The following is a 12,714-nucleotide window of genomic DNA, read 5'->3' on the forward strand; positions in this document are numbered from 1 at the left end:
GCAGCAGGAGCCAGCATTGAACCCTTCAGCGTCGTGCCCCCCACGCCCTGCAACACCATTCATAGCCAAGGAACGTCCAGCGGGAGATTGAACCTGCTCCTAAACTCCAGCTGAGTGGGGGGCTAAACTGCCAGACTCTATTCTAATGAGGTGCTACCTCTCGCCCCCTTCACTGCCCCACCAGCACTCCTGCTTTGACCCTTGCAAGCAAAGGGGCTGGGGGAGGATACTGAGCCAGGGTCGGGGGGCTTTGGACTTGTTGGCTACCTGAAGCAGGGCCTGAGCCACAGCATGAATGGTGCAACTGGCACCTTGCAAGAGTGGATTCTGCATCTGCTCCCACCGAAGCTGATGGGAGCATCCAGCGTATGCGGCCTCAGCAGAGGGCTGCAGACAGGAGACATTGGCCATCTCTGCCTCGGCAACTCCAGGTGGCAGGAGCATGCTCAGCTCCTGGGCACTTCATGCTGGAGCATGGCAGGGCACAGAGCACACTCCCTGCTGCCCCCCCAGCAGCCAGAATCCACAGTGCTGCCATTACCAAGGGCGAGTGAGTGCCATACCGAGGGAGCTAGACTCTAAGCTAGGGTGGGAGAGACCTGGGATCAAGGCCCCTGCCAAGGGAAGACTCTTAGGCCCAGATCTTCAGAGGTGAGATCTTCCATTGAGCTCAACATGAGTTAGGTGGCCACGTACCTTTGGGGATCTGTGCCTCAGTTTCCCCCACAGGGATAACAGCCCTGCCCTACATGAAACTAAATCCACTGAAGACTGGGAGGGGCTCAGCTACCAGGCACTGGGCTGTGACTATGGGGGAGAGCGAAGGATATGAACAGACCTGGGGGCAGTTGTTGGACTGTTTTGCCAAGAAACTGGCATTTTTCAGAAACCATGTTTGTGAAACCAGTTGGTTTCCCAAGTTTTCCAGGATGCTTTGGGGGGAGGCTGCTCCTGTTTGGGGCCCATCCAAGAGGTGTGGTGTTTTTTCCATTTGTTGGTTTCTAACTCTCTGCCCCCTTCCCTGGCCCAGCTGGTTGGTCAATTGGGGCACAGGTCAGCCAACTTTCTGGCTTGGAAGTTTCAGTTTTGAAAAATATTTTCAAAAGTGAAAAGAAGAATTCCAGCCCCTGGGCCCTGCTCAGCATCAACCCAACAGAGCAGCTGCTCTCACCCTGCCCCTTCCTCATGGATTTCATGAGCTCCAGCCACCCCAAGGGGATGACACTGGCTCCTCTCCCCCTTTCATTCAACTCCCTCTCCATCCCACCATTTCCAGCTCTTATCACTGGGGAGACTGGGTAAACCGGAGCTAACGCAGTACTGCGAGAGCCTTCAGTGTCGAACCATAGCCCAGATGGGGGTCTCCACTCAGGGCAGGGCAGGGCAGGGCTGAAAGGTTTCACCTTGCCGAGCCCCCGCTCCTGCTACTAACCAGCCGAAGAGCGGCTGGCGCTCAGCATGCATCTAGGCCCAGAAAAGCCCCCGAGCGGAGGTTTGTGGGGGTTTTTTTGTAATGTTTATTAAAAACAACAGGAGAAAAAAAAAAGGGGGGGTTAAAAAGACCTTCCCAGCCCAGCCTCCCTCAGTCTAGAGCCAGGAGTGGCTCCCTAGTTGCTGGGGGACACTTGCAGCCAGCAGCTCTGCAATAGGGAGGGGAGGATAGAGCTACATCTCTCCCCCTCTTAAGAGAGGAATGATTCTCAGTGGGGCTTGGAGCCCCCCACCCCGCTGCATGCGGGCAGCCTTGGCAGTATTATGGCAGCCTGAGGACAGGTGCCAAGGGAAGCCCTAGGGAGGCCTGTGCAGATGCCCCCCAAGCCAGCATGGGGGACTGCTCTGTTGGCATGAGCCAGCTACTCTGGCCCCGGTAGCCTGGAGGGACAGCCCCACCTGCCCCCTCCACAGCACAGGGACGGATGCTCTTAGGGCACTGGGGCCAGCGGTGCCCATGCCCAGGGAACACAGCAGGCCCTGCTGCAATGCATCCCCCTGCCAAGGGGCACTAGGCATTCTTGCCCCCCCACACAGCCAGCCAGGAGCCTGCTCCCCACTGTGCTGTCCCAGGAGCAGGGCCCCCACCGCCCAGGAGCCCTCCCCCGTGGGACACGCCGGCTTCTGAGTTAACAGTCTGAGCCACAGGACGTGCTGCCACCCCCAGCAGCCTTGGCCGCAGGCTGGGAGCACAAATGGGGGCCCAGGAACTGGCAGCCTGCCCGGGGGCGCAGGGGGGGAGGGGGGCCATGCCTGGCACCACAACCACACACAACTTTAAGGCAACCGTCCTGTTTGGCATTGAGAGGAGGGGTTGGGTCCAGCACATGTCCCTCAGCCTCTCCAGGGGGTGGCGAGTCTGCAGTTCTGGGGGGTGACCGGGGGTGCCAGAGGGGCTAGAGAGGGGAGTGGGGCTCCTGTAGATCACACATCTAGGTGGGTAGAGGGGAATCAGCCCAGCCCTGACTACTGCCAGCCAGCACCTGGCCATGGGGGCCACTGCCCCTTGAACAGCCCCATCCTGCCCTGCTGCCAGGATCCCCTCTCCCCTGTACACCGCGGGGCAGTCTGGGACAGCAGTAGGGGAAGCTAATGCTACAGAATACGTATAGCCCCGCAAGCCATAGCCTCCCGCCCCCAGCAAGGAGGTGGGACGACAGGGATATCCAGGCATCAGACCCCAGCTGTGGGATTCAGGGGCCCTTTGTGCTCCAGGCAGCAGGGAGCTCATGGGCCCAGTGCTGTCCCCCCAGCTCCTAGCGACAGCTACAGCCTGTTCCCAAAGGGCTTCCGTGGGCAGGTGCCTCTGCCCTGCGTGGGAGCGGCTAGGTGGGCTGCCCGTGCCATGCATGCGGGCGCCTCTAGGAGTCCTTGAGCATGCTGATGCGGGCGTAGATCTTCAGCGCTGGGCCCAGCTTGATGTTCATGGCGCTCATGAGGTGATCCTCCTTCAGTAGCAGCAGGGCCTGCCCGTCGATCTCCTGGGCGCGGAACTCCTCCGCGATCTCCTGGCACCCTGCAGGGAGCCAGTGAGGCCATCAGAGTGGGTGCCAGCCCAGCCTTCCACCCCCTCCTCCCCCCCCGGCCAGCTCTGCCCTCTCCGGGGAGCCATCACCACCTCCCCACGCCAAGCAGATCCATGCTAGCTCAGTGCTGGATGGGAGCCTGAGCCAGTGCGGGGCAGCAGGACTGGCAGGGGGTGTGTCCCCTTGCAGGCAGCCCCAGTTGTGCTGAAACCGTCTTGGCAGAAAAACAGAACGAACCTGATCACGTTACCCAGGCACCGCGGCCCCACCTAGCTCAGGGGAGCCCTCGCTGGGGTCCCCGGCAGCTGTAACTGCCCACAGTGGTTTTGTTCCTGTCCCAGTCTCTTGCTGCGAGCTGTTAAGTAGCTCCTGTGTCCCACCCCCCAAGTGGCTGCAGTGCTCCTGAGGCAGGAGCAGGGAGTACACCGCAACCCGACGCCCCCCACTGGAAGGGCAGTCAGCACAGGGCTCTGGGGTGCCTCTTTTGTGGTGGAGGGAGGTTGGGAAGACTCCCCCCTCCCAGGGAGGCCCAGACAAACCCTCTGCCTGGGTCCCGCAGGACAGGTCAGGGCATCTCACAGTGAGCAGGGAAGTGACAGGTGGGGCCGACGGATGATGACAGCAGAGGCCAGGGGGTGCAGGAATGCCCCTGGGGGAACCCCTGCAGGATAGACTGACACCTCAGACAGAGGGGGGGCAGTGGCCTGTCTGAGGCCCCAGCACTGGAGGCAGGCACTCAGGGTCAGCACAGGTGAGAGGGACGGTGGGGTGATTGCTGAGGGCCCTCCTAGCCTGGCCAGCTGCTCTCAGATTTGGGGACAGAGTGGTTTGCTCTAGCTGAAACCTGCTGCCAAGCTCATTAGCTTCTCCCTGGAAGTCAAAGCCTGGTTCCCCATGCTCCTTCCATGCTAACTCCAGCCCACCTCGCTGGATAGCACAGAACAGCTACTGGACTCCACCCCAGAGCTAGCTGCATGTCAGCAGTGGGCAAAGCAACACCCCAGACATGTAGGCCTCAAAGATCCCGCAGGCCCTGGCTGGCCCAGGGCCCATGTGGCAGGGAGGGGAGCAAGGCTGGGAGGGTCCCTCACCTGGCAAGGAGCGAATGAATTCATAGACATCCTCCACATTCCACTTGGTGGGCTCGCTGGGCAGGAAGTGGTGCCCAATGCCCACAAGGTCCCGCATGTGCATGTCGGGCAGCTCCAGGTCACGCTCGCCCTGCCGCCGGCGTGAGGTGGATGAGCTGGCCGAGAGGGGCGAGAGTGGCTCCTCGTAGCTCGAGTTATCGGAGCAGCGGCTGGAATCCTCCTGGCTGCGGTTGAGCTGGAGCGAGGCTGTGACGGAGAGCGGCACCGAGCCCGTGGAGAGGGACACTGGCGTCTGCAGGGGCAGTGGAGAGGTCAGCCTGTGGGGGGGCCAGCCCCCCACCGCCCCATGCAACATCCATCTCCCCAGTCTCTTCTGCTCTGCAGACGATTGGGAGCCAGGACACCTGGGTCCTATTGCTCCCTCTGGGGAACTAGGGCAGGACTCCTGGGTTCTACTGCTGGTGCTGGAGGGAGTGCAGTCTAGTGGTTAGAGGGCAGGGGATGGAGCCCAAAGTCCTGCATTCTAGTCTCAGCTTTGATTGTCTGTCCGGAGGTTCTTAGGTTCTGTTCCCCCCCACACCCTCTCAGCACACTGCTGGCCCTCCCTCCCGACTGGGCAATGGGGCTAACTGATGGTTACGATCAACCTTTTACCCCCAATCGGGGAGATTGCAGGTTATGTATTCCTTATGCCATCCAATCCTAGCCCGAATTTCGCGCCCCTTGATAATCTGTACCTTATCCCCTGATAACCAGAAACTTCTACGCTTAAACTCTGTGCCTTTTTTTAAATTTTATTTTAACATCTTAATAAAATTGTAGCCCCATGTGCCTGAGACCCTCCAGCCACCTGCCCTACAGCAGAGACTGCCCCCCTCAGGCGAGCAGGGGGCGCCTGCAGAGGCGCAGCGATTTGCCAAGGGCCAATGGGTAGCCCAGGTCCTTGACTTCCAGGCTCATGCACTAGCTGCCTCCCGGGGATCCTGGGGGAGGGAAGGGGGTTGGGTTCAGCACCCTGGGGGGAAGGCTGCAGCTCACCTGTTTCTTGGTGTCCTTGCTGAGGGCGGGCAGGGCCCCCTTGCAGGTGCGACGGCGCCCGTGTGCGGCCGCCCCCGGTTTCTGGAGCTTGCTGCGGTCAGGGTGGAAGAGACCCACCCGCTTCGTGCACCCCACGTTGTACCTGGCAGGGGAGCCAGGAGCAGGTCTCGGTTCAGCGGCCTCACAACCCTGCCCTGCCCCCCACAGTGGCCGGACGAGGGCAGATGGCGCCTAGGGGGGCCCTGCACCAGGCAGATGCACCAGCCACAGCATGGCCCTGCCAGCGTCCCGGCCCCCAGAGCCAGCATGTTGGTGGGGGGGAGATCCCCTAGCCCCCGCATGAGGCGGAGGGATGGAGTGGGACCCGGGGGCTTTGCCCCGCGGTGGGCATGGCATGCACGAAGGGGTAGGGCAACGCTAGGCTGCCTTGCCCAGCGGCAGAGCCGGGAGTGCTGCTTGGTAGCGGGGTCAGGCGCCGCGGGGGGGGGCTGGGGTTGGGGCTGGGGGGGGGTTGGGGAGTTGGTTGTCAGGCACTGCTCAGCAGTGGTTACCTCTTGGCACAGGCCATGGAGCAGAAGCGTTTGGACCTCTTGAACTTGTAGGCGAAGTCAACGCGGCCGCAGAGCTCACACTTCAGCTTCGGGGGGTTCCCTTCCTCTTTGGATTCTGGGGACACAGGGACCAACAGACACACCTGGCTCTTAGTAACGGCTTGCACACGCCTGGCATGCAGTGGGGTCTCAGCCACTGCCTGGACAGAGCAACCCTGCCCCCCCCCCCAGCACAACCACCATCTGCAGTCCCCTGGGCCACAGGCCAGCACCAATCCTCCACACACAGGCCACCCACCATAGGCAAGGCCACTTCCCCACTCCCCCTGGCCACACAGCCCCCCCAGCAGGCCACTCCTGGCAGGCGCCTCGGTTGCTCTAGGTGAGGGGGTGACTGTCCCTGACTGTCCCCTCCCACTCAAAGGCCAGACGAGGAGATCCAGGCACCCTGCAGACACTCTGGCTTTCAAATTGCTGGGCTCTCCCATGCCAGACAGGCAGGCTGGCCTAACTCTGGGCGCCATGGGATCCTGCTTTTGGTGGGTGGGCAAATGAGTGTTATTCCTGGAGCCACGGGCCCGAGGCAGCAGCACATGTGGGTCTGCCCTACACAGGGATCCTGAGATGTTCTTGCATCTTAACCCAGCAGCCCTGAGGAGACTGGAGAACATCGGGGTATTGGGGGCATCTCAGCCTTTGTGTGTCTCGCCACCACCACTTTACCCACATTAGCAAACGGTTGCTGCACAATCGGCTTGAAGGACTCAGCCCCCTTTGCGCCCTGGCCCCCACTGCCAGACACCAGGCTGCCCCCGAACCTGGAAACCAGGCCAGGGTCCCAGGAAAGGCCCCAGGGGATAGGCCCTGGCCCCAGCCCATAAGCCTACAAGCTGAAGGTTGACAGCACAGCTACCTCTCAGCTCCCAGCTTATCTGCCCTCCCCGCTTCTGCACTTCCTTTGTGGGTGAGAAAAAGGTGCTGAGGGTGGAGAACGAAGTGTTTTGCAGCCTTCATGGGCCCTCGCAGCCCCTGGGAGGGGAGTCAGGATCATCATCCCCTCCCCCAAATCTTATGGATGGGGAAACTGAAGCACAAAAGGGGAAAGTGACCTAGGAGGGTAGTGGCAGAGGCAGAAATAGAACCCTGGTCCCAGCTCTAACCATTAGCCTGTGCTCCCACCACCCTATTCCCTGCTGTCTCCTCCTCCCCCTCTTCCCAGTGGGAATAGTGTCAAGGGCTGCTCTGCCTGTGCTAGGGTGAAATGGCCATCCCATAGCGCCCCCTTTGATGGGGCAGTGGGGAGGTTTGACCCTCAGCACCCACTGGGTTCTGAAGGGATCAGGCAGCCCCCGACCTCAGCTCTTAACGAATGTGACAGCTGCTCCCTCCCCTGACTAGTGGCGTGGGAGGATCAGTGGCAGGTGGCACAGTTCTCTAGCGCCTCTGCTGGCCGGGGCCTACCTTGCAGATAGGGCTCCTCCATTTCAGAGTCAGTGGTGGTTGTATTGTCCTGCTGTGGGAGTTTCTCGGCCAAAAGGCCCTGGGCATACTTCTTCTTGAGATTCCCCACGAGCAGTGAAGAGCGCCCCACCTGGAGAGCCGGAGACACAGGGCAAGACAGATTAGAGGGCTGTTCTGCCTGCAACCTTGGGCTGGCTCTCGGCAGGCCTCCAAAAACTCTGTGGCGGGCGGAAAGGAGGGGGCTGCTACCTGCCCCTCTGGGGAGTTCGGCCTAGAACTCAGCTCCAAAACCACAGACCTTTGCTGTGGGAGTTGGAGGAGAGCTCCCCCAGCTGGCAGCAGTGGTAGCAGGTCTGGGATGCAACCACTGAAGGGCAACAGCAGTGACCCACCAAGTCAGGCTGTTCTGCTGGGCCAGCTAGGTGGGCAGGGGGATGCAGAGCAAAGCAAGGCTTCTGCTCAGGCCCAAGCATGCTGCCTCTGCCATGCTCCCTGCCGCACCAGCTGGCTCCAAGCTGAGCTCCTGGCCTGCATGGAGCCGAGTTACGCAGGGACATGCCCTTGTTCACACTGGCACAGCAGAAGCCCACTCGGGTTTGGAGGTGGAGCTGAACTTTGCATATCCAGGCAAACTGGCATTAGAGGGTGCCAGGTCCAGAGGCTGAAACATATTTGCCCAGCCCCACACACTGGAGAAAGCTGCCCCTCTCCTGTGCCTCTAAGGTGCATTTCTCCCTCACACAGAGTGCAGCGATCTTTGCCTCATCCCTGCCTCCCCCCTTCAGCACCCAGCTCACGTGCTCAGTGCAGCCTCCCTCAGTCACGCAGTGTACACACGCAGGCCCCAATCCTGCATTAACCACCTGCTGCGAGCAGTCCCATCACAGTTATGCAGGATCGGAGCCTGAGTCGAAGGGCCGCATGAACACACAAGCATTAGTGAAATCCACCCTGGGCAGAAGGCCTCGGCACCACCGATATCCCACAGGTTTAGGAGGGGCGCGTATCTCATGCAGGGCCTCTGTGCGGGGGTGAATTTCATCTGCTGCAATTTGCAGAGTCTCACAGCTCAGTCACCTCTCTGCTTATTCTCCCCAGGGAGGGCTGGCTCCTGCCCTGCCAGCTCACCCGGCAAGATGGTCGAAGGAGGTTTTGGTTTTGTTCTGAGGAAAACTGATCTTTTTCCCTCTCGCTCTAAAGCGGCTCAACCATTTTCGCTCCAAGTGGAATATTCCCTTTCGGACAGAGACCAGGCTGAGAGGAGACTGAGCAAGTTCAGAGTGGCTGGAACGGACCCCTTTACGCACAGCAGCTGCTGCTGCTCCGTCCTCAGGAGCGCTTTACGCCATGCGCTGCTGGGCCTGTCGCTCCCTGTACCGACCCAAGTGCTTCGGCAAAGTGGGTGGAGGAGTCATATAAATAAGATTTCTACCCTCAGGCTGAAGCTCTGACTAGGCTCCAGGCCCCCCACCCCCAGTTCCTGAGCACTTCTTAGCTCTGCTAGGAAGCCAGACAGGTTAACAATAACTATTTATAAGGACCTTTAAATAAATATTGTAACAATAAAACTGATATCGATGCCCAGAAGTGTCCCCTGCCCCTTTCAAAGACAGTAACTGCCATTCCGCACTTTCACCTACAGCGCGTGGTGAATCCAAGGGTTTCAAAGCGCATTTGAAAACAGCGACAAGTTTGAATCATAACCCTTTGCTTAGTGCTTTTCACCCCCGCCTCTCACAGCGCTTCCCAAAGTCTCATTATCCCCATGGCTCACATGGGGAAACAGAGGGAGAGCTGTTAAGGCCCCCATTTTCCAAAAGCGGCCTTGGATTTGGGGGGGCCTCAGGTGCTCCAGTGGACACACCTAAGGCCTGATTTCCTGAAGCACTGAGCACCCTCCGTGGGCGTGCACCATCCCAGACAAGGCCCAAAGTGTCTAAAACTGGGCACACAAATTCAGAGGCCCCTTCTGAAAGGAGCCTTACCCAGGATCACCCGTCAGTGGTCGAGCGAGGCCTGGAACTCAGGAGTCCTGACCCCCAGTCCTGTGCTCTAACCATTAGACCACCTGGCCCAGAATAGCACCCCACGGTGGGGGCAGCGTCTGCTTCTCTCACAGCAGAGGTGAGCGCCCCCCTCCGGCTGAGCTGTGGCATGGCAGTGACTGGAGGCCTATGCTCAGCTGGCTCCTGCTATCGTCAGGGAAACAGGGCGGGAGTGGGACCTGGGCGTGCGCCAAAGCGAGAACACAAAAAGAGAACAGGGTAAAGGGGGGAAAAGAAGAAGGTGCGTACCGGGAACGGCTCTGCCCCCTCCTGGATCACAAACCCTTCGATAACATGCGTCAGGACTTGTGGTTTCACAATGGCCTGTGGTGGTTTATTCTCACCATTCTGGGGGGCAGTACCAGCAACAGTAGAGGCAGAGTTCCCGTTCCCTGAGGTCATGCCGGGGCTGCTGGGGTCGTTCTGCGCGTGAACACGGTCCTGTCCCGGCTCTGCAGGGGGAGACGAGATTGAGCTGCGGGGGTGGGGCTTGCAGAGAGACACGAATGCACCCGCCCCGGTGAGACACGCAGCGAGGGGTGCACACTGCCTCACAGCAGGACGCAGCCAGCTCGAGCAGTCACAGCACACACGGAGGGCGACAAGCAGGTGCACGCGCAGATAGGAGTGGCCTCCCCTCCCCCTGCTCTCCCCAGGTGGGGTGGGCATGGGGCAAGGCGGCTGATCTCAGCCTGTGCGGGATCTGCCCCCTGTTCCATTCAGGCCTCTGCACCGTTCGGTGGGGCAGCCATTACCATACAGCTGACTCCCCGGCTGTTCCCCAGGGCAGGATGAATGGGCCCAGAGCAGCGAGTCACATGGCACTCCTCCCCCCCCCCCCCCCCCCAGCCAGCCGGCACACACAGGCTGGATTGTGTGCAGCTGAATGCTCTCCAAGAACCCCCATGCACAGAGTCAATGGACAGAGCACACTCCCCTCCAGCTGGGACGCTCTCAGGCACAATGAACAGAGGGGAGCACCAGGAGGTCTGTGGGCAGCTGACTCCACTGTGCCCAGAGGATCTGGAATTAGAGGGGCCCGATCTCTACAGGGGATACACTACAATACACCAGATCCTGTGCACAGCCCCACCTCCCCCCAACTCCATCACTCCTGGCACTTAAACCAGGGTAGGCAAGCAATGAAGCATGGGGACCCCATGCCCCATGGGACCATACTGACCATCCTTCTCTGACCACCTAGGGGCCTAGACAGACACCAGAGCCCTACCCCCAGTGCCAGGCAGCAGGCCTCTCCAGCCCCTCACCTCTGCCAGCCTCCTCATCTGACACTCTGCTACGGGAGGGCTCAGCTGGCCAGGGCAGGGTGCTGGAAGCAGGGCCAGCTGGGATGGGTGAGAGAGCCTCTGGGTGCTCCAAGGAGGTTCCCGCATATAATCTGGCATGAAGGGGATCCCTGCCAAGTAGTGGAAGGTTCCCCCTCTGCTGCAGCCCCTGGACGCTGTCCTAAGTGCCCCCTGCTCCCCCGGCACAGGAGGGTCTCTGAGGGGCAGGGCTGGGCCAGCAGCACGGAGAACACAGAGATACTGGATTGATCCAGACTGCAAAGCTGTCCAGGGCTACTCTAGGTTATGCTGGGGCCAGCCCTGATACTAAGGTGAGGAGAGCGGTATAAGAATCTGTAGAGAACAGGAAGGGCTGCCTAGCCATTAGCAGAGCCTCAGCCCTGGCTGCTCCACACAAGGAGGAGCCATTGGAGTGCAGGGCCCACGAACTGGCTATGGAGCCTTTGGCTGACAGAGAATGCACCCGAGTCGAGCCCTGTTCACTGTGGCTGCTCTCTGGCCCCACATACACCAAGTTTGGCAGGTCTCAGTCTAGTCCCATGTGGGCAGGTGTCCAATAAATGCCATCACAGGGACCACTAACACCCCCTCCTTGGCCATCTCAGGGACAGCCGGGGGGGGAGGGGGGCCGCCGGCTTAAGGCCAGACTCTCAACGTAACAGGCACGCTGTGGATCCAGGGCCCGTGACGTCCAAGCCCCTCCCTCCCCCCGCAACAGCATCCCCTCTGGGTCAGGGCTGAAACATAAAGAGGCCACATGCGTGGGATGCCTGTCCCACCACCAGACCATTTAACAGAGGTTGCCAAGCTAGAGCAAGCACTCAGCACTCGTGCCCCTGAGGTGCTGCTCCAGCCACCTGGGCAGGGGCTCGGCTGCGAGAACACTGCTAGCAGGGCACAGCCAGGGGATTTATGGCATCCGTGCACAGCAGGGCCCTGGAGGCACCCACCTCTGTCTCAACAGCAGGGAGCCTTTCCCATGGCAAAGCTGTGCCAGCCCCCAAGTTACCAAGGCGCCTCTTCTCAGTATGACTGTGCAAAGTAACGTCCCGGGCAGAGCCAGGGCTCAGAGAATCATAGAATATCGGGGTTGGAAGGGACCTCAGGAGGTCATCTAGTCCAACCCCCTGCTCAAAGCAGGACCAATCCCCAATTTTTGCCCCAGATCCCTAAATGGCCCCCTCAAGGATTGAACTCACAACCCTGGGGTTAGCAGGCCAATGCTCAAACCACTGAGCTCTCCCTCCCCCCCTATACTTTGATACGTGCTGGCACTGCAAGGCAGCTCTGTGGGCATGCAGCCCCAGCACGTATCAAAGTATTATTCACCGAAGGAAATCTGCCTTGGACTACGCTACCCAGAATCCCTCACAGGAAGCACAGTGTGGACTCAGAGCAGCAGCCCTGTGATTTGCTTGCTGCAAACCTTGTGGTCGCAGCGGGTCCCGGTCCTAACCCCTACATGTCCGGAGAACAGCACAGGTCAGGGCAGGCCTGGCTCCCAGCAGAGCTGAGCCCCATGGGTGTGGGCCAACCCCTGCAAAGGAGCCTCTCTTGCCCCCATCAGCGCACCTTACGTCCATGGCAGGGGGAATCGCTGCCCGCTCCTGTCCTTCCAGCCCACGCACCCTTTCCTGCCCCAGAGGGTGGCATTTTCTTCTCCCTCCCTCCACCTCCACCCCTGCCTTCCCAGCAAACATCAGTCATTAAACATTAAACACATGCAGCGGGAAGGGGCCCAGTGTGGCTGGGAGCAGGAGGTTCCCAGAACCGGCATGCGCTGGCTGGGCCCAGCCCCTGCTAGAGTCTCATTGGCTCCTCTTAGGAGAACAATGTGGCTAGGCTAAGGCAGGGCAAGCAGGCTGCGGTTTAACTTACTGCCCCAGGGAAGGGGTGGAATCGGGCTGCCATGGCTGCTGGGCATGGCCGCGGGCTGAGTGCTGGGTATGAGTAGGTGGGTTCAGACTGTGGGTGCGTGTGCAGTTAGTGTAATGCACAGACTGTGCGAATGAAGGGAGCAGATGGGAGTGGGGTGGGCAGAAGAGATGGGGCAGCAGGAGGCAGAGGCGGGGGCTGAGAAACCTAGAAAAGTAGGGCTGGAAGGGGCCACTAAAGATCATCTAGTTAGCCCCCTCCCCCCAGGACGGGGCCAAGAAAACACCACCTGTGCAGAGTCCGCAATTAGAGAACCCCACATCTCTGCC

At 60.2% G+C, this 12,714-nt stretch overlaps 1 protein-coding gene across 9 annotated transcripts in view; it reads right to left on the reverse strand.

The window, feature by feature from the left end:
* Positions 1 to 1,493: 1,493 nt before the first annotated feature.
* Positions 1,494 to 12,714, reverse strand: part of PHC2 (polyhomeotic homolog 2) — a 138,064-nt gene continuing 126,843 nt past the window's right edge. For all 9 annotated transcript variants that reach the window (XM_048825126.2, XM_075121121.1, XM_075121120.1 and 6 more), the window contains 6 exons: positions 9,453 to 9,655; positions 7,159 to 7,288; positions 5,698 to 5,812; positions 5,147 to 5,288; positions 4,109 to 4,400; positions 1,494 to 3,007 (listed from right to left, as the gene is read on the reverse strand). In XM_048825126.2, the coding sequence (XP_048681083.1) occupies positions 2,853 to 3,007; positions 4,109 to 4,400; positions 5,147 to 5,288; positions 5,698 to 5,812; positions 7,159 to 7,288; positions 9,453 to 9,655 (1,037 nt within the window). In that variant the 3' untranslated portion in view covers positions 1,494 to 2,852. The remainder of the gene's footprint in view (positions 3,008 to 4,108; positions 4,401 to 5,146; positions 5,289 to 5,697; positions 5,813 to 7,158; positions 7,289 to 9,452; positions 9,656 to 12,714) is intronic.

The sequence above is a fragment of the Caretta caretta genome, chromosome 18 (assembly GCF_965140235.1).
Source record: "Caretta caretta isolate rCarCar2 chromosome 18, rCarCar1.hap1, whole genome shotgun sequence".
NCBI classification, from domain to species: domain Eukaryota; kingdom Metazoa; phylum Chordata; order Testudines; family Cheloniidae; genus Caretta; species Caretta caretta.